The sequence below is a fragment of the Myotis yumanensis genome, unplaced genomic scaffold, assembly GCF_028538775.1.
Source record: "Myotis yumanensis isolate MYYU_CA2020_CCGP unplaced genomic scaffold, mMyoYum1.0.hap1 SCAF_2, whole genome shotgun sequence".
Classification (NCBI taxonomy): domain Eukaryota; kingdom Metazoa; phylum Chordata; class Mammalia; order Chiroptera; family Vespertilionidae; genus Myotis; species Myotis yumanensis.
The window spans coordinates 1979706-1999969 of NW_027223753.1; the positions used below are offsets into that span (position 1 = coordinate 1979706).

The 20264-nt window shown below is 66.7% G+C and overlaps 2 protein-coding genes and 1 pseudogene across 2 annotated transcripts in view; 2 read left to right on the forward strand and 1 right to left on the reverse strand.

Annotated features, from left to right (window-relative positions):
- Window positions 1-8964, reverse strand: part of MEGF6 (multiple EGF like domains 6) — a 68864-nt gene extending 59900 nt beyond the window's left edge. The window contains exons 1-3 of the mRNA XM_070403104.1: window positions 8861-8964; window positions 4168-4302; window positions 299-408 (exon numbers count right to left, since the gene is read on the reverse strand). Coding sequence (XP_070259205.1) covers window positions 299-408; window positions 4168-4302; window positions 8861-8964 — 349 coding nt within the window. The remainder of the gene's footprint in view (window positions 1-298; window positions 409-4167; window positions 4303-8860) is intronic.
- Window positions 8965-11979: 3015 nt separating this feature from the next.
- LOC139001530 (large ribosomal subunit protein P2 pseudogene) lies at window positions 11980-12506 on the forward strand (annotated as a pseudogene).
- A 4092-nt stretch (window positions 12507-16598) lies between these two features.
- On the forward strand, window positions 16599-20002 carry TPRG1L (tumor protein p63 regulated 1 like). Its single transcript, XM_070403936.1, has 5 exons — window positions 16599-16871; window positions 16960-17051; window positions 17124-17300; window positions 18022-18175; window positions 18799-20002. The coding sequence occupies exons 1-5, from the start codon at window positions 16680-16682 to the stop codon at window positions 18991-18993; spliced, it is 810 nt and encodes a 269-aa protein (XP_070260037.1). The 5' UTR covers window positions 16599-16679; the 3' UTR covers window positions 18994-20002.
- Window positions 20003-20264: the final 262 nt, after the last annotated feature.

Consider the following 20264-nt stretch of genomic DNA (forward strand, 5'->3'; position numbering starts at 1 on the left):
GATGTGGGCATGGCGGTACAGGACGCTGACCCCGAACCAGGCTCAGAGAGCCCCTCCCGATGGTGCCAGCCCCGCGGCCAGCATGGGCGCAGGGCGTCCCAGCTCCTCCTCCCCCGCGCTAACCGTCTTCGCTAGAGTGAGCGCACTAGCGGGAGGCGTGGCCCAGGGCACTGCTGGGACCGTCCCACCAGGAGCAGAAGTGGGGGGGGGGGCAGCTGTGAGGGGGGGCAGTCCCAGGAGACGGGCTCTTCCCAGGCAGGTCTAGTGCCTGCAGGTGGCACAGGCGGGGGACACTCACCGGAGAGGCAGCCCTGGTCGCCTGGCTGCTGGCTCCACCCCGGGCAGCACCTGAGCACGGGCTGGGCCTCCATGGCGTACACCTGCCTGTAGGCCGTGTAGTAGACGGTTCTAGAGAAGAAGGGAGGAGGGAGGCGCTGGCGCATCTCACCCACCGCGTCCGGCTCTCACCGGCCCCCCCCCCACACACACACACACACACACACTACGGAGTCTCGATGCCCATCTCACAGCGGGATGGAGGGGGGGGACGGGGGGACGGGGGGGAGGCCGTATGCGAGGCCGGCCCGGGGTGCACGCCACAGCGCTCGGCCCAGCATGGCCGACTCCCCTCCCCCGCGGCAGCCCCGGCTCCAGCTGGTGTCAGGCACCCGGAGCGGCATCGGGCCTCACCAAGAGGGTCTCGGAGGGTTGGGGGGTCAGACTCTGGAGCTCAGCTGAGGAGCAAGACCGGCTTCCAAAATGGCCCCCGTGGGCCAGGTGCCGGTGCTGGGCGGGCCGTGCGTGGCAGTGCCCATCCGGCCCCAGGCTCTCGGCCCACTGGCTCATCGAGGGGCTGGACAGCAGACTGTCCTGGAGGGTCCATGGGGGGGGCGGTCCATCGCCACCCAAGGAGGGCAGTGCTGAGCTGGGATAGCGGGGTTGCCAGGAGGAAGCTGCCCACATAACAGGACCGAGCGTGCTCAGTGCACAGCGCCGGGGGCAGAGGGGAGCAGGCAGAGGGCTCTCAGGGTGAGGGGCAGCCTGGAGGCCTCAGTCCCTGCTGGTTCCTGCTCAGACAGGGTGGGTGTGGCCCTCACGAAGGCTGAGGAGCTGGGAGGGGCTCCAGGCTGGGCCCTTGGAAGCCCAGCCACCCAGGCAGCCTGCCCGGCCCAGCCCCGCCCAGTCTCTCCACCATCCACAGCCCGGGGGGCAGGGCATCTTGGTGGAACAGCCAGCGGGGGGCCACCCCCAGCCCAGGACTCCCCTGGGCCACAAACCTGGAGCAGAGGCGGGGGGGGGGGGGGGGGTGCGGGGGACGGGGGGGGGGGCCTGGCCCACAGCACCCCACTCAGCGGCACCCCGCACCCCAGGGTCCCAGATCCCAGCTCCTCAGCTGGGCCTCAGGCGTTGGGAGGGTCTCTGCCCACCCAGAAAGCCCCTTCCTGCTTCTCCAGAAGGTGAGCTGCCTCTGGGGGTCACCTGGGCGCCACCCTGACTCCCCTCCCCCCAAAACCTCCCCCTCACCTGCTGACACAAGACAGAGGCTCACTGCCCCTGCCCACCGTCTCTTACTGCTGTGCTGGCTGAGCGGTACCCCGAGTCCGGCCCCCCAGAACCTGGGATGTGACCTCATCTGGAGACAGGGCCTTGGCAGGTGTCACCAAGCCCAGGTGAAGCCACACTGGCCTAGGGTGACCCTGAGTCCCATGACCAGGATCCTCACGAGGAGAGGGAAGTGAGCAGAGAGCAGAGGCCACGTGACGCAGCCACCAGCCCCGGCGCTCGACTGAAGGCCATGGTCACGGGAGCTGGAGAGGCCTGACCAGACGCCCGTCCGGCCTCCAGAGGGACCACCACCCACCCCGTCATGGGGCTTCCGGCTGCAGGACCAAGTGCCCTGTGGTTTCAGCCGCCCGTGCGTCACCACCTGTTACAGCAGCAGCGGCAACGGACACTCTGTGCCCAGCACTCAGCCGTGCCCCCGGGTCCCCTGGCGGCGAGGGCCTGGGTCTATGACGACCACACTGGGCACTGGGTGTGGGGGCAGGAGGGACAGGAGGGAGGCAGGGAGGATGAGACAGTGGAGGTACCAGAGGAAGGGACTGGCCGGCCACCCTGCGGCCTTTGGCAGTGACTCCTCCCGGCTCCCACCGCGTCGTCGGCAGGAAGGTGACCAGCCAACAGCCACCAGGGTCAAGGGCCCTTGAGCCGGGAGCGGCCGGAGAGGCTGGGCTGCTGTGTCTCCAGGAAACGAAACCCGCTCCGGGGGTGCTGGGCTCGCCCTCGGCAGCCTGGGAGCCTGGGAGCCGGTGGCCCCGGGGGCTGGGACCCCACAAACAATCAGGGTGGCTTCCGGGAAGCGGGCTGGGCGCTGCCCGCGGCGGCCGGGGGGTGGGGGGCTCTGCACGTCCCGCCTGGAGGACAGGAACCGCCTGCACCTGCGCCTGCGGGGACCCCGCAGCAGGACAGTGTTTGGCAGAGCGAGTATCTGGGCCCTTCCGTCGTAAATATTTATCCCTCTCCCGGCTACGTGCAGGGCCTGGCGTCGCCGGGAAGCCCAGCTGACCCGCCCATCTGCCACCCTCCCCGACGTCCCCTGGAGACAGGCGGTCAGCCCATAGCCCCCGGAGTCCCCAAGAGTGGACCCCTCACTCCCCTGCAGCTCACAGGGGACCCTCACGGGCTCCAGCCACCACCAGGGAGCTAGTCCACAGGGGCCACTGTCACAGGAGGAGGGACGCCAGGCTGGTGCGGTCCTCCCCCTACAGCCACCCGGACCCCTGGCCGCAGCGCAGCAGCGTCTGGTCAAGGGCCTGTGGCAAAGACCTGCGGCAGGTCCCCATGTGGCTGTGGCCAAGCACCCCCTTCCCCCTCCCTCCCTCCCTCCTTCCTCTCTCCCTTCCTTCTTTCCTTCCTTCCTTCCTGCACCCCCACCGAGGGGGACAGCCCTCTCCTGGCCTGGGCTCCTGCCTCGGCGGCCTGTGTGGGCTGCGGTTCGTCAGGGAAGCCCTCCTGATGTGCTGGATGCACCATGGAGGAGGCGGCCTGGCTGCTGGTCTGGGCCGATGGGGTGAAGGGGGGCAGGGGGCTCAGGGGCTTCCCAGGGACCCCGAGCCCCTGTGGGGTCCCGAAGAATGCACGGGGGTGGGGGTGAGCCAGCAGCAGCAGCCTCCCCGGGGCGGCCACGCACCCTCTGCACGCGCACTGCGCCACCTGCATGCGCACAGAGGTGGGTCTGGGGACAGGTGAGGGCCCAGGGCTCCTCGGGCATGTCCCTTGTGGGGGGGCACCCCATGCTGTAGGGTGTCCAGCAGCACCCCTGCCTCCACCTGCGGGCGACGGCAGCCGTGTCCTCCCAGCTGCAGTCACCACAGACACTGTCCCCAGCCCATCCCAGGTCCCCGGGAGGGAGGGGGCCAGTCGCCTGTCCCCTGAACCACTGAGGAGCTTAATGGACCCCTTGCCTCTCCTCTGAACCTACAGCAGATCGACATTTAAATGAGAGCTGCACCCCCTCCCCAGGCTGCAGGCAGGTGCCCCAGAGCCCCTGGCACAGCAGGTGTATGAACGACTCCCCCAAACAGTGTAGGCGACTCCCCCAAACCTCCTGAGAGGCTGGGCACCACGCCCATCAAAACATTCAGCACCACCTTCCCCCACCGGCCCAGCAGCGCCAGCGTCCAGGCGGGAGTTGCCCAAGCAGAGCTGCCCCTCCCGCCCCCCCGCCCCCCCCCCAGCTCTGCGATGGGCCCAGCGGGCTGAGTGCAGAGGAGAGGTGCACAGAGGCACTCCCTCCCCACGTTTGGTTTTGAAATAAAATCTTGAGCAACGGAAGGTTTCACACGGGCTCGGGCGCGAGGCCAGGGGTCAGGCTCCAGCGGGAACTCACAGGCTGGGCCCAGCTTCCACCTCTCACGTGGCCAGCACCCCCCACAGGGTCCCCTCCCTCCTGCCAGGTCCCCATCCCCACCCGCCCACAGAGGTCCCAGGGGCCGCCCAGCAGGACAGCTGTGCTCCAGCCTCAGCCCCTGGGGGTGGGAGGCCTTGGCCTCAGGCAGACGAGGGGTTTGGGGGGGCACGGGTGGCCCCGACGCCAGGACCATCCCCGGCCTGGCCGCCCTGCTCCTGACGTGCGCACAGCCCCGCTCCCACCCGGGACCCACGTACCTGCGCTCGTGGCTCACGCACCAGGCCTGCCGCCCGCAGCCCGGCTTCCACACGGGCACCGCGCGGCTGAAGGCCCGCACACAGGGTTGGCGACGGCCCACCAGGGTCAGCTCCTGCTCGGCACACACGTGGGGCCTGGGAGAGAGGACAGGGGTCAGTGGCCCTGCCCCTTCCCAAAAGCCATCTGGCCTCACTGCCACCCTCCACCCCGCAGCTGTCTGCTGGCCGCCGGGTCCTCCCAGACCAGCATCTGCCCCGTCCAGTCTCCCTGACCCAAGGCCAGTCCCCCACCCCCCCACACACACACGTATTCACAAGCTCTCGCGCACACAAGTACATGCACGAGCCCACACGCACACATGTGTACGCACATGCACATGCATGCACACGTGTTCACATCCTTGCCCTCTGGCTCCAGGTGGGTTTGGCCAATGGGAGGACCAGCAAGATATGGAGGGCGAGGGGGGACCGCGGAGAGAAAGACGCTGAGGCTCTTGTCTTTCCCAGGTTTGGAGGGCCGAGCCTCACTCGGGCCCAGCACCCTTGGGCAGCTCTCTCTGGGTTCCATGCCCTTCACCCCGGGGCTGAGTCGCCCTCCCACAGCTGCCCAGCAACGCCAGCAGCCTCTCCTGGGAACTGGTCAGAAATGCGCGCACACACGCACACGCACAGTCCTCCCGGGATCAGCACCCGGACCTCCCAGCCCCGCCCGTGGCCACAAGCCGGGCCTCCGGGGCTCGGATGCAGACTGGCCTTTGAGAACCGCCGGTCTGGGCGGCTGGGTTTGGGTCTCAGCCCCCATTCCCACCAGCACTGGGCCTCCCTGTGTCCAGCCCCACCCCCAGCGGGAGGACGCAGACTGGGCACTGGGGCGCGCCCAGGCTGCGGGGCAGTGGTCTGGCCACTGGGCCAGGGGGAGGAGAATGCCCCATAGGGCGGGGCAGGAGTCAGGGGAGCGGGGTGCTGCTCTCAGATTGGCCCCCTCCTTCCCAGCCCCCCAGCCCCCTCCAACCTCAGCCACGTGGGCAGCTGCTGGTCAGGGAGACAACTGGCCTCAGAAGCACAAGTTAGCAGCTTCCCATCTGGGGGGTGGAGGAAGTGGGGTGGGGGCAGGGCGGAGGGAGCAGACAGGACCCGCTGCCCACCCAGGTCAGGGGGAGGGGCGCCTGGCAGACGCCCGGAGTGGGCAGGGGCCTGGCAGTCAGGCCCTACTGCCACCTGGGGCTGGGAAGGCATCCCGGCCGGCCCTGAGCCCAGCTCTGTGGAGGGCGCCTCCTCCAGGAAAGGGGGCCCCCGGGGCTGGGGGCCTTCACCCGGAGTTGGAGGGGAGGTGGGCCGAGCTCTGTCCCTCTGGGGGGTGGTCCAGGCCCCAAAACCACAGGATGAAGGCACCGGGGGGCAGGAGGCGCAGATGGGGAACCAGACAGCCAGCTCTCGCAGCTGGACACCCCGAGGGCGGGAGGGTGGCTGGGCTGTGAGAAGCGTCTCCATGGTGTCTGTTTCCACCGGCTTGGGTTTGGGCCCTGAACCTGCACCCCCCCGCCTGGCTGCAGCCCAGGGGGGAGGCACTGGGGTTGGCGGGCCCAGTGGCAGCCCTGGGGCCACGAGGGTCTGAGAGGGTCATGGCAAAAGCCACTTGCAAGACAAGACTTGAGCTTGCAGGGCCCTTCCTGCCGGGGACAGGGGGTCAATCTAACCAGCTGCCTGGCCGCATTCCCAGCACGGCTGCCGAGGGGACCCCAGCCCCCAGGGAACAGATGTCTCCTCTGAGCCCTGCTCCCGGACAGAGCGCCAAGGTGTGGGGATGCCGTCCCCCTGTCCCCCGACCTGCTCCCATCACCCGGTCGGCAGGAGCCACAGCACCGGCCCGTCGCTCCCACAGGCCCACAGGCCCTGACACTCCCTCCCCCGTGGGTCCCCCAAAGGCCCCCAAGGAGGGGCAGGACCATGTGTAGGTCAGGATGGCAGCAGGCAGCACCTCCGAGGACAAGGCACTTCCTGGGACCTTGCAGGCCCTCCTCTGCCCCTCTGGCTACTCCAGCAGCCCCCCTGCCCTCCCTCCTGACCCCCCCCCCCCACCTTCCGCTCAGCAGCAGCCTCGGCCTGGAAACCTCTGGGAGGAGCAGGGCGCTTTCCCCTTCAGCCGCAGCCCCGCCCAATGCAATCCCACTGCACAGCCCACCGCGACCCACCTCCACCCACTGCACAGCCCACCGAGACCCACCTCCACCCACTGCAGGTCCCACTGCACAGCCCACCGCCACCCACCTCCAGCCACTGCACAGCCCACCGAGACCCACCTCCACCCACTGCACAGCCCACCGAGACCCACCTCCACCCACTGCACAGCCCACCGAGACCCACCTCCACCCACTGCAGGTCCCACTGCATAGCCCACCGCGACCCACCGAGACCCACCTCCACCCACTGCAGGCCCCACTGCACAGCCCACCGCCACCCACCTCCACCCACTGCACAGCCCACCGAGACCCACCTCCACCCACCACACAGCCCACCTCCACCCACTGCACAGCCCACCGCGACCCACCTCCACCCACTGCACAGCCCACCATGACCCACCCCGGCCCACTGCACCCACTGCACAGCCCACCGCGACCCACCTCCACCCACTGCACAGCCCACCATGACCCACCCCGGCCCACTGCACCCACTGCACAGCCCACCGCGACCCACCTCCACCCACTGCAGGCCCCACCTCCACCCACTGCAGGTCCCACCGCGACCCACTGCACAGCCCACCCCGACCCACCCCGACCCACCCCGACCCACTGCGACCACTTCCACCCACTGCACAGCCCACCGCGACCCACCCCGACCCACCTCCACCCACTGCGACCACTTCCACCCACTGCACAGCCCACCGCGACCCACCTCCACCCACTGCAGGTCCCACTGCAGGTCCCACCTCCACCCACTGCAGGTCCCACCGCGACCCACCCCGACCCACCTCCACCCACTGCGACCACCTCCACCCACTGCACAGCCCACCGTGACCCACCTCCACCCACTGCAGGTCCCACCGAGACCCACTGCAGGCCCCACCTCCACCCACCTCCACCCTCCTCCACCCACTGCACAGCCCACCACGACCCACCTCCACCCACTGCAGGTCCCACTGCAGGTCCCACTGCACAGCCCACCACCACCCACCGCGACCCACCTCCACCCCCTGCAGGTCCCACTGCAGGCCCCACCTCCACCCACTGCAGGCCCCACCTCCACCCACTGCAGGTCCCACTGCAGGCCCCACCTCCACCCACTGCAGGTCCCACTGCAGGCCCCACCTCCACCCACTGCAGGTCCCACCTCCACCCACTGCAGGCCCCACCTCCACCCACTGCAGGTCCCACCTCCACCCACTGCAGGCCCCACCTCCACCCACTGCAGGCCCCACCTCCACCCACTGCAGGTCCCACTGCAGGCCCCACCTCCACCCACTGCAGGTCCCACTGCAGGTCCCACCTCCACCCACTGCCACTCAGACAAGTCAGGTGCTTCAAAGACAGAGGGCCATGGGAGGTGGGCTCAGAGGTACCACAGAACTCACCACAGGGCAGGCCCTAGTGGCTATGCTCCAGGTGGGGGCAGGGGGGGGCACCGCTGCCCGGGGAGGGGGGCCCCAGGAGGAGCCCAGGCCCTAGGGGAGCAGGTGACGTCACAACATATCCCCTGGGGCTCAGGAAAGGGGCCCAGGAAGGGCGGCTGGGTCTCCACACCGGCCCTGGAGCGAGGGCCCTCTGAGCCTGCCCACCCGGCCAGCCCCCGGGCTCCCCTCCAACACACTGGCTCCCCTGGGGTCGCAGGAGGCAGGAATGTCCGGCAGAAGTCACGTGCAGCCGGGACTGGGGCTCTCACATTTCTGGGCGCGAAGGCCCCCACCCCAGAGGCCGTGCCCCCTGGAGCAAACCCAGCCCCAGGGCGGGGGGTCTGGGTGCGCGGACTCGCCCTGCCCGCTCCACCTGCACGCGTGTCCAGTGGGGCCTCGGGGAGGTGCTGGGCCGGAGCCCTCCCCCAGGCCTGGGCCACTCGCCCGCCCCTCCGTGGCCCCCAGCAGCCTTCCCGAGCTGGGCAGGCCCCCCCGCGGGAGCGAGCGCCGGGCTGGGGGCGGCCGGCGGGCTCCCCGCTCCCCTCGGGGCGGCACCAGGCCCGCCCAGCTGCGGAGAGACCGCTAGCCCGCGCGGAGTCGTCTTTCAGGATCCAGTCGGCTCGCGGCTGCCCGACCCGCGCTTCCGGCCGCTCGGCTGGATTCCTGCGGGTCCCTCGGCCCCAGAGCGCACGTGCTTCACACACAAACCGAGTGTGTGCGGCCCGTCTGGGCGCAGCCCGCCCCGGCCCGGCCCCCGCCCCGGGAGGCGGCTTGGAAGGAAGTGAAGCTGGCGGCTTCCTCTGCCCCCTCCAGCCGGACCCGCCTGGCCGGGACCCAGGCTCCCTCACCTCGGGGCATCCGCCTCAGCGTGCAGCCCCCTTAGCAGAGGGAAGGGAGGCGAGGGAGGGGGAGAGGCCGGCGAGAGGCCGGGGAGGGGCCCCAGCCCGGAACCTCGTCTCCCCTCCCCTCCCCTCCCCTCCCCTCCCCAGCTCCGGCCAAGAGCCCACCGCTCAGGGCCCCCGGGACAAAGCCGCCCAGGGCCCCGTCTCCGGGCGTCGCGCCCAGCACCCCCGTCCCCCCACTCACATGCTGGGCTGCAGGCGGAGCGGGGCGCCCCCGGGCACGACGGTGAGCAGCAGCGCCAGGGCCAGCGCGCGTCTGGCCGCCTTCGCCTCCGGAAAAGCAGGCATCGCGCCCGCGGCCCCGCGCCGTGTCCCTCCTCCGGGCCCCAGCTCACGGACGGCCCCGGCGCGCCCTCCGAGCCGCCTCCTCGCGCGCCATGGCCCAGCGGGGCCGGGGGGACCGGGAGCGCGGCCGCAGGTGCCCGCGCCGGACCCGCGAGCCCGAGGTCGCTGCAGGTGCGGGGTTCGGGGTTCCGCCCGCGCCCGGGGCAGCGGAGACCGGCGCGCCAGGAGACACCCCGCGCAGCGAGCCCCGTGCGCTCCCAGCCCGCGCGCCCAGCCGCCGCCTTCGCCCCGCCCCCGGCTGGACCCCAGACCCGACCCCGCCCACAGCCGGTCCCACAGCCCCGCCCACAGCCGCCGGCCACGCCCCCGGCCGCCGGCCCCCGCCCCGCCCACAGCCCCGCCCACAGCCCCGCTCGGGTCCTCGCCAGCCCCCGGCCCGGCCCGCGCAGTTCCTTCGAGCTCCCGGCGCTCCTCCGGCTCAAAGCGCCAGGTCCCGCGGGATCCAAGTGACCAACGCCGGTGGGGGCGCCCCTCAGCCGGGCAAAGGCTGCTCTCCGCGGAACCCGGACCGCAGACTCCGTCCTCGGGGCAGCCCTCAGCCCTCCTGCCCTCCTAAGTCCCAGGGCCCCCCGGGGAGCGGCCTTGGCTCTCCTGCCTCGATGCTCCGTGCACCGTCACCCCTCGCACCCATCCCCTCGGTGGCCTGTGGTCGGGGTGCTGGGCGCCCTGCTCCCAGGAGGTGCAGGCAGGACTCTGTTGTGGTTAATTCTCCCCCGAGAACATTTTTAGAGAGAGTGGGAGAGGGAGAGAGAAACATCCATAGGTTGTCTCCACCACGCACCCGACCAGGGCAGGGAACCTGCCACCCAGATCTGTGCCCTTGACCGGAATTGAACCAGGACCCTTCAGTCCCCTGGCCGACGCTCTATCCATTGAGCCAAACCAGCTAGAGCTCTTTTTAAAAGTATTGTTTTATTGATTTCAGAGAGGAAGTGAGAGGAGAAAGAAATAGAAACATCATTGATGAGAGAGAATCATTGATTGGCTGCCTCCTGCACGCCCCCTACTGGGGATTGCCCTGACATGAGCCCTGACCAGGAATCGAACCATGACCTCCTGGTTCATAGGTCATTGCTCTACCCCTGAGCCTCCTGCCCAGCCAGGACTCTTTGAAACCCGTTTGGGTTTGGAAATCACATGCTCCAGGGGGAGGGCCAGGTGCGCCTTGGGCCCTGGAGCGGGACAGTGCCCTCGGCAGGTGTCAGAGAGCAGATGGAGGGAGACGCAGTCCGGTGGGTCCCGATGGGTGGCCAGGAGCTGGGCGCCCCATTAGTCACATGCAGTTGCGTGGAGCCTGGGCCACCCCCTCCACATGCCCCCTCCGCCAGGCCCCGCACGGAGCGGGCACAGGGGCAGCCTCGCTGCCCAGCGGGCAGGGCGCTCCTCCCCCTCCACTCCAGGTGTCCACGTGACCTGCAGGCTCCAGAACCCCACCCTCATATGGACTGGAGCCCCGGGCTGGGCGGGGCTGAGGAGGGGGCCACAGCTGTGCAGAGGCAGTGGAGGTACAGTGCCCCCCATATCTGAGCCCTCCTCACCGCAGGGGAGCTGTCAGGGAGTGGCTGTCACCTGCTGTACAGACAGGAACCGGAGGTCAGGGGGGGACAACACCCCCAAGTCGCCATGTGGGGACTGGACACGGGTCTGGTCCTGGGGACCTTCACTCAACCCCCTACTCCGCTGCCTCTAAGAGACTCACTAACTCGGGGGGGAAGGGGGCCTCCGTCGGCTCGGGCTGCCCACAAAAAGCCGCGGCGGACAGTGGCTGGCAGCTGGATCTGACCTGGTGAGGGCTCTTCCCGGCTCTCAGACGGCAACCTTCCTGCTGTGCTCACGTGGCGGAGAGACGGACAGAGAGACAGACACAGACAGACAGGGCCTGGGGTCTCTTCCTCCTCTTGCCTGGCCCAGCCCCGGAGGGTCAGGCCTCACCCTGATGACCTCATTTAACCTTAATTCCCTCCTTAAGGGCCCCATCCCCAAATACAGTCACGTTGGGATTCAGGGCTTCAACACATGGATTTGGGGGGACACAGCTCCAGCCACAGATGTCACTGTCACTGAACCCCAGATGCAGGTTAGCATCCTGCTCGCTGATGCTCCAAGTGTGACCTCGTGTGACCGCCCTGCGGGGTCCCGCTCCTTGGCCCCTGGCTGGGATCCCAGGGCAGGGCCGGCCCACAGCGGGGTTCCGGGAGCACCCTCTCCTGGGCTTCCTGCCACCTCATCTTCCGAGAAACTGCCCGGAGGAAGCCTCAAGGGCCCTGCCTCAGCACCCGCCTGACGGGTGCACCTAGACGTGTGAGCCCCCTCCCCACCCCGCCCCTGCCAGGGGGCTTACCCCTCCCCTCCAGCGCTTAGATGGCACCAGGGAGCACCCCCATTGCACTTTCCCCAGAGACAGATGTCACATCACACCACACATCTACGCAGTACAGTGCGCCACCTTCCCTGAGTCGCCATCCGTCTACGCAGTACAGGGCGCCCACCTTCCCTGAGTCACCCATCAGTCTACGCAGTACAGGGCGCCCACCTTCCCTGAGAGCCGCCCATCCGTGCCCGTTTTCTCACTCAGGACAGTTTGTGGACGTCGCACACATTGTCCTGGTCTGCAGCCCAGGGGTAGGACGGTTGACAGTCCTTCTGGGCGACGCCAACTCGTTTTGTTTATTCAGACCCATGGCTTATCCCTCTGAAGTTGCTTAGAAATAAGCGCTTAGCCCTCCGGCGTGGCTCAGTGGCTGAGCATCGACCTGTGAACCAGTTACTAGGAGGTCACGGTTCAATTCCTGGTCAGAACACATGACCGGGTTTCTGGCTCAATCTCCAGGAGGGGGCGTGCAGGAGGCCGCCGGTCAATGATTCTCATCATTGATGTTTCTCTCTCTCCTTCTCCCTTCCTCTCTGAAATCAATACAAATATATTTTTAGCTTTTTTTCCCTACCTGACGCCCCCAGATGCGCGACACTGCCTCCTACCTGCTGGCCGCCTCGGGGGATGCCTCTCCCAGGACGAGGACAAGAAGATCCTGGACAGTGTGGGCATCGGGGCGGACAACGACCGGCTCAACAAGGCCATCAGGGAGCTGAACGGGAGGAACACTGAAGATGTCATCGCCCAGGGTATTGGCAAGCTGGCCAGCGTTCCCACTGGAGGGGCTGTGGGGGTCTCTGCCGCCCCGGGGTCTGCAGCTCCTGCTGCTGGTTCTGCCCTAGCTGCAGCTGAGGAGGAGAAAGATGGGAAGAAAGAGGAGTCCGAGGAGTCTGATGACGACATGGGATTTGGCTTGTTTGATGAGAGTCTCGTTCCCCTGCAAATAAAATCCTTTTTACATATAAATATATGTAAAAATAAGCACTTAGCTTGGAAAAATGATGACTGTTTTGCTTTCTTTATTGCCTTTCGCACCCATCTATCTCACGCGGGACTCACCCTGCTGTGTGCTCCGGTGGCTCCAGGGCCCCCTGCCGGGCAGCTGCTGTGACAGCTCTCCAACCGGACAAATGGCTTAGCCCGTCTGTGGGTATTGCCGCTGATTCTCGCTCCACCCCGCGTGGTTTCTCGGCGGCTGCACTGCAGATGAGGGGGTGCGCCCCCCGCTCGGGAAGCTGGCGGAGGACAGGCTGAGATGGCACCAGGGAGCACCCCCCATCGCACCAGTTTCCCCACAGAGCACGCCGCTCGTTCTCACCCATCATGTGTCCAAGTAGACACTGGAGTCCCTTTGTCTGGTTCCTTCAAAGTTGCGCTGGACCTTTTGCAGCAATTGCGCTGAACACTCATTAATTCCTGAAGAAATGGCCTCTTCCCAAGAATCCAGCTTTGAGAAGGTCCAGACTTGGGGCGGGAAGCTGCTCTGGGGCGCAGCCCGAGCTGGGACGCACGCCCCGGGTGTAGGATGGAGGAATGGAAGCCTCGGGTCCCCCCCTGCACCCACCTGGCGTCCACAGACCCCAGGCTTCAGACACCCTAGGAGTCAAGGCGGGAGCTCGGGCGGGTGCTGGCCCACCTCAGTTCTCCAGCCCCAGCCCCAATCCCCAGCCCGGAAGCCGTTAGCCAAACCGTAGCAAGAGGTTCCCTTCTACCTTGGGATTCGCTGACTTGACTTGTAAGAAACAGACGTGGTTTCGTTTGCAGGTGTGGGACACCAGGTAGAAGGGTGCACGCGACTAACGGACACCTCATTGAAAATGGAGGTGAGAGGCCAGGAGAGTCCTCTCCCACCAGCGCTCGCTCTGTGCCAATTACACACCCGGCAGGAAGAGAGACATAACCTGCATTCCCAACAGGAAGTGTCGCTGCTACCCCAGCAGGAGGAAGATTTTCTCCTTGCCCAGCAACAAGCTCAGCCAATGAGAAGCATGGGCGCCTGAACTCTCGGGTTCCTCTAAAGCAGCCTTCCGGCTCCTCTTTCCCTGGAAAGGAGCATTCCTCCTCCCCTTTGCTTGCTGGGCTTGCCTATCGTTTTTGCTACAGTGTGCTTGGCCCGAATAGGAATTCTCTGCTATTCCTGAATAAACCCGTTTTCGCAGGTAAAAATAACTGGCTGCGTTATTTTTATGGTCAACATTATGCACCGCACTCAGGCCAGAGAGCCTTGAGCAGCAGGGCCACACGTGGAAGCCACAAGTTCGCAGTGGCCTGGCCTGCTGCCGCACACAGCTCCCTCCCCTTCGCCACCCTGTGGCCCGCCTGCCCTGGGCGGGAAGAGGCCCCTGGCCTGCCCAGGTGACCACACCGGGGTCACGGAGTCGGCGGTTTGGAGCTCACGCAGGCAGGTGTGCGGAGGGAACGTTTCCCTTCACATCTGGCAAACCGCCGCCCGAGCGAGCGTGGAAGCATTTTTAAAAGACACCGCTGTTCACTGTTTCCGTCTCACCCTCTGGAAATGATAAAAATAGCCTGGGCCGGGGGAAAACCTATGTGGAGGAGGGGGGGACCACACGCCAGCGTGGCTGGTCGTTTCCAAAGCCTCCTGCTCCGCCCTGAGGTCCTGCTCTAACCCCCCTCCACCCCCAGAGCGGAGAGGGGGTCCCACAGCGAGGTCAGCACAGCCCCTGCATCCGCCTGAGCCGAGCCGCGGGCCATGCTAACGTAGTCCCGTCTGGATTTTCACTCCCGACCGAGGGCAGGCGAGCTAATTAACGAGGCGTTTCCAGGTCAGGGGCTCGCACGCAGAGCGGCCCCAGCGGTCTTCTGCTCTGTCCAGATAGCGAGGGAGCCTCCGCCAGCTTCCGAGGATGGCCCCACAGGAGGTGACCGCGTGGCCAGCACTGTCCTGGCTGAGACACAGCAGGGAGGGGACCCTGTCCAACCTCAGCAGCAGCCCTCCGCCCCCTGGTTCCTGGGAGGCGGGAGGGGCTGCCCGCGATGCAGCTTCTCCGGAAGGTGAGCTCCGCCCGCAGACCCTGCACCTGGAGTAACCTCCTGGCTGCACCTGAGCCGCCAACCTGGGAGCCGCCACCGGGCCGCCGGGCACCCAGCTCCCCGAGCACCTGGCGCCCGGCGGCTCTGGGGCTCCTGTGTGGCCCACCCCCGTGCCCACGACCGGCTTCCATCCGAGACAGAGGTCAGAGGCCGGACCCACCGACCCTGAGAGATGCGAACACCTGGAAGGAGAGAGAAGGCGCACACCTGCCGCTGAGCCTTCATCCGGCACTGAGGTTCGCCCAGCACTGGCCGGTGCTCCGCCCGCGGGACGACGCTGCCACCTGCCGGCCGGCGTGGGAACAGCCTTTCAAAAGCCCCAGGAAAGAAGCACCAAAGACAGGGGCCGGGAGGTGTGGGGGTGTGAGGTGCGGCTCCTGTGGTTGGGCATCCTGTGCACCTGAGAGGTTGCTGGTTGGACTCCAGGTCAGGGCGCATGCTGGGCCCCCGGGGGGGGCGTGAGGTCGTTTTCTTGGGTCAGAGGGCGTCATACTGGAGGGCATACTGCTGCACCTGTGCTGGGAGCAGAGACATATTTGCAGCACACCTGGCATTTCGAGGCTCAGCAACAGCGTGAATAACAGTTGACGCTGAGATGGCGCTGCATGTGGGCCAGGCAGAGTGCTGAGCGCGTCACAGGCATGAACTCATGTAACCCTCCCAGCACCCGTTAGTAGAAACGAGTATTAACCCCATGTACCAGAAAAGGAAACTGAGGCACGGAGAGCTTGTGTCCAAGTCCATGGACAGAAGTGGAGCTGCCTGATGCAACCCAGGCAAGCAGGCTTCCGCAGGCACGTGCTCAGTGCCGTCACCGGTGGGTCCCTGGTTCTGCTCCTAGCCCCTCCGTCGTGAAGGGAGACTCAGGAGAGGGTCAGCGGGCACCTCCAGCCCCATCGGCTCCGGAGCCTGATCCTGGCCCTCCCCACAGGGACTGGGCATGGCAGGCTCAGCCAGACCCACACACGGGGTCTGCAGGGCCAGCTGTCCCCACGCCACCGCGGCAGCTCTAGACCCACGCTGTTACCTCTATCTGCGCATTCGCTCAGCACTCTTTAAGGGCTTTTTTTTAGGAGGCAAAGTGCCAACAATATTTCAGTATCGGTGGCATGCCAGTGCCCGTCCATCAGTGATGACATCCAGCACAGGAGTGTGCGGCTTCCAGGACCCGCGGCGGGGCGGGAGGCTCGAGGAGCAGAAGGCTGGGAGGGCCCTCGAATTGTGCACGAACCCTCTGGGCATCCGAGTCCGCACAAACTTGAGGGCCTTTGCTAATGAGTGGAGCTGTGCCAGCCGCGCCTGGGCGGCCACCAGAGCCACCCTCGGCCGCGCCTTCAGCTGCAGCCTGCACACAGTGCCCACACCGGGCTGTGGTGGAAGCGAAGGACCCGGGAGGCGCGGAGAGTCCCCAAGTGCCCACCCTGCGGAGGAAATGGTCCCGGCGCCTTTTCCTGACAAATAGGGCGCGCGCGGCCGGGACCGCGCAGGGAGCAGGTCGTTGGATGAAAGAGCAGCGAGCGGAGCAGCGAGCGGAGCAGCGGCCGTGTTGACTGACAGTGTCCCGCGGAGGGTCTGGACACGGGTGTTGGATGGACGCGGGGCGATGGGGTAGGAGGGGCGCTCGAGCGGCGGCAGCAGACGTCGCAGGGCAGCGGGGTGAGAGCCACAGGCTCGCGCACAGCCCACGGGGCGGGACAGGGGCGGCGGAGTGAGCGACCCCTGGCGGAAGGTAGTGGCCATGCTCGTATCTCCCCCGCCCACCCCCACGCCCACCCCCACCCGCGGGAATGAATCCTCGTGCGCCCTGTGGGCGTGACTTCGGCTGCGTCGGGGCGGCCCCTCCGCGGAGGTCGTGGCCGGGTCCCGGGCGTCTGCCGCACGAGGGGGGCCGGTTACTGCGAAGGGGCGTGGGCCTCCGGCGCCCCTCCCCGTCTCCTGGCAACTGGCCTTGACCCCGCCCCCCACTCGTAAACAGGAAGTTGATGTGCGCTTCCTGCGCGGAAGGGGCGGGAGCGATTGTGAGCAGCGGCGGACGAACCAATCGCGGAAGACGAATGGCGAAGAGCCAATCGCGGGGACAGGAGGGTCCGGAGCCCGAGGCGGGGCTTGTGAGGCGGAGCCAATCGCGGCGACCCGGAGGGCGGGGCGGGGCCGCCCGGTTGGCGGAGGGCCGACGGGTTGCGACGGCGTCCTGATCGGGCCCTGGTCCGGGTGGGCGGCGGGCGCGGCGATGCTGCAGCTGCGAGACTCGGTGGACTCGGCGGGCACGAGCCCCACGGCGGTGCTGGCGGCCGGCGAGGAGGTCGGGCCGGGCGGCGCGGTCGGGGGGCGGCCGGACGCGCCGCTGCGGCAGACGCTGTGGCCGCTCAGTGTCCACGACCCCACGCGCCGCGCCCGTGTCAAGGAGTACTTCGTGTTCCGGGTGAGGCTGGGGTCGGCCGGGCCGGGCCGGGGGCGGGGAGCGGGGAGCGGCCGGGCGGAGGGTGACCGCGCCCTGTGCCCGCGCGCAGCCCGGCACCATCGAGCAGGCGGTGGACGAGATCCGCGTGGTGGTGCGGCCGGTGGAGGACGGCGACATCCAGGGGGTGTGGCTGCTGACCGAGTAAGCGGGGCGCCGGGTGGGGCGGGCGGGGGCGCGGGGGCGCGGGGTGACGGTCGGGCGTGCCTGCCGCAGGGTCGATCACTGGAACAATGAGAAGGAGCGGCTGGTGCTCATCACCGACCAGTCGCTGCTCGTCTGCAAGTACGACTTCATCGCGCTGCAGTGCCAGCAGGTGGTGCGCATCGCCCTCCGCGCCGTGGACACCATCTCCTGCGGGCGGTTCCAGTTCCCCCCGAAATCGCTCAACAAGTAAGTGCTCAGCGGGGTCCAGCGCCAGGGCCTCGCCCCGCGCTTCTCACACCAGCTGCAGAGCCCATAGTCTCAGAGTAGAAACCAGTGCGGCATTAAGAGGAATTCTGGCACCAGAACCGCTGCTGGGCTTGTAGGCAAGTGGATTCCACATACAGCGAAGGACCAGACAGCGTATTACTCCGACCAGGAACACACCTGCGGGTTGGGTCAGGTCTGTCCTGCCCGCTTCTCAAAGGCAGCAGTGGCACTGCTTTAATCAGGAGCTGATCCTCATGCTGGAGCGAGTTTCCTAAAATATGAGCAACCAGGCAGGAGTGTGGGCCACCGAGTTACACACTGGTGCTGAGCTCCGAAGGCGAGGGCTGCAGGGAGCTCAGGAAGCAGAGAGGAGCTTCCGGCGTTAAGCAGGCGCCGGCCCAGGAGGCGTCAGCCCCTCTGTGGAGTCCCATTGCCTGCCGCGTTAGTCGTTAGCTTAGCCCGAACACTGTCTCAGAAAGCAGATAAAATTACTCGAGTGAACGTCAGTGCAGACGCGAGTGTGTCGTGCCTGGCCAGCCAGGTGGGAAACAGCCCTTCTCTCTGGAGACTGCTTACTCCCGAGGCCACAGGCCTTGTCTTCAACCACGACCGGCTTTTCCACGTCACACCCATCACTGAGCCGCTGCCGTGGGAGGCTGTGGCCTGCTGGTGAAGTCGGATTGTTTCTCTAACCCTGCAGGCGAGAAGGCCTGGGCATTCGGATTCAGTGGGACAAGCAGAGCCGCCCCTCCTTCATACACAGGTGGAACCCCTGGTCCACCAACGTACCCTACACCACGTTCGTGGAACATCCGATGGCGGGTGCGGATGAGAAGACGGCCTCTCTGTGCCAAGTAAGAGCCCATGGCTGCAGCACCGCCCCGGGGGGTGGTGGGGTTCTAGGCCTGCACTGCCTGTTGTGGCGGCCACATGTGGCTGCTGAGCACTGAGTGGGTAGCAAGACAGGAAACACGCTCTTAATTCTCAGTGGTGTTAGCTGACTTAAGGTTAAGCAGCCCCATGTGACTGGCAGCCACTGGTCATCCCCACTTTCTAAGGTAGCCCTTGTGGCCGAGATTGTCTTGGGAAAGGGCCTGAGAGCTTTGGGGCAGGGCAGCTGACCAGCCTGTGGCAGCACCAGGCAGTCCGTATGCTCATCACAGGAGGCCGTGGCCAGTGGTGAGGGCAGTGCCAAGGCCTGGGCATGTCGCCCACTAGCCTGCCCTGCACCTGGCCTACTTCCTGGCTTGGTGGTGGTCACTCACTGTGGCTAAGCCACTCAGGCATGTGGAGAGCGAGGCTCCAGGTCCTGGATGTCACCCAGCACAGTGAGCACAGCTGTGATCCGAGGCTTCCAGAGCCCCCTGAGCAGGCAAGCAGAGGCCACAGGGAGGGGAGGGCTGGGCTGGGCTGGCTCGGGCTAGGGGCAGTGGCTTCCTTCCCTGGCTCACTCTGACCAGCTGTTTTCTTTTTCAAGTTGGAGAGCTTCAAGTCTCTGCTGATCCAAGCTGTCAAAAAAGCCCAGAAAGAGAGTCCTCTGCCGGGACAGGCCACCAGCGTGCTGGTCCTGGAGCAGCCGCTCCTCATCGAGACCTACGTGGGGCTGATGTCCTTCATCAACAACGAGGCGAAGCTGGGCTATTCCATGACCAGAGGCAAGATCGGCTTCTAGGGCTGCAGCGCCTCGGAGAGCGGCTGGGCCGGCACAGGCCTGGGGCCAGCTCGCCCTGCGGCCGGGTCCTTCCCTGTAGGGGTGAGTGGGTTTACAACAGTCACATGACTTGTATACTGGAGGTGGGTGTGGACACGTGGTCACCCGCTAGACAGGCGCAGACTGCATGCAGCTGTCCCTGCTGGCCGCTGCCACCTCCGGGAGCTCCCTTGGGGCCTCTCCTTCCCCCGCCCCCACCTGCCTGTCAATAAACGTGCTGTGGTTGCACTGGAGCGTCCGCTGGCCGAGCTGAGCTGGGCAGTCGTCACCCCGAGGGGCACCACACACCAGTGCCTGCGTCACAAGTGAGTTACACTGTGTCCAGCCGTGTATTCAGGCACATAATCCACGTTTTAAAGCTAAAGACAAAAGCGGCCAGCAGCCTGGTGCGGTGAGCAGGAGGCAGCTCCCGGGCGGGCGGGCGGGCGGGCGGGCAGCTGCTGTGTGAGCAGGTGTCGGATCTGAAGTTCACCGGCACCTCCTCGCCCAGAAGCTGCAGTCCCTGCAGGCCACTCCTTGGTTGACGCCCCGAGCCGTCCGCCCGCCGGGACGGCTGCTGGGCTCTAGGTTCGTGTTGTCACACTCGTCATGTCTGAAAAGGGCATCGCTTCGTTTGCTCTTAAAGAAAGCACTTTAACGAGGAACCGTGTTCTCAGGAAGCAGCGCCCACACAGATACAGGCTTCGCCAGGGTCTCGCCTACCCACACCTGGCCTCCCGCCCAGGGAGCACGCCCCACGGGGACCACAGCCCGCCGCCCCGCGCAGGCCCGGCTTGCGGCTTTGACGGGATTTGTTGATAGGCTTGTTGCTACAGCACCAGCTGGCCGGTTCCCTCCTCACTTCCAGCCCTGGGTGGCCGGACTGGGGGGGATGGGACCCGGACGCAGTGCCTCTCGCCGGGCAGGCTGCCCACACGGCCTGGCCCCGAACCTCTGCTTTCAGTCTCGCAGTAAAGACATTGAGAATCGACTGGGTGTCGTTCCTTTTTTGAAGTTATTAAAACAAGTGCAACAACCGCGACGGTCCCTCTCCCGTGAGTGCATCTTGAAGCCCAAACTGCTTCCGTTCTCGTCCTGGGAGCCGGCCCCTACTGGCAGGCAGTGACGAGGGCTCTCGGGCTCTCCCCTGGCGGCCTGTCAGACACACCTGGACCAGCTGCCGACCGTGTGTTCGGGGCCACGGCTGGGGTGGAAACTCCCCGTGGGACCCACTCTGCAGGTGGACTGACCTT

Excerpts from the sequence above, each read along its gene's own strand:
- TPRG1L (XM_070403936.1), top strand. The coding sequence starts at position 16,680 with ATGCTGCAGCTGCGAGACTCGGTGGACTCGGCGGGCACGAGCCCCACG. Across the intron at positions 17,301-18,021 it reads CCCCCGAAATCGCTCAACAA|GCGAGAAGGCCTGGGCATTC; the intron begins GTAAGTGCTCAG and ends CTAACCCTGCAG. Across the intron at positions 18,176-18,798 it reads AGACGGCCTCTCTGTGCCAA|TTGGAGAGCTTCAAGTCTCT; the intron begins GTAAGAGCCCAT and ends TTCTTTTTCAAG.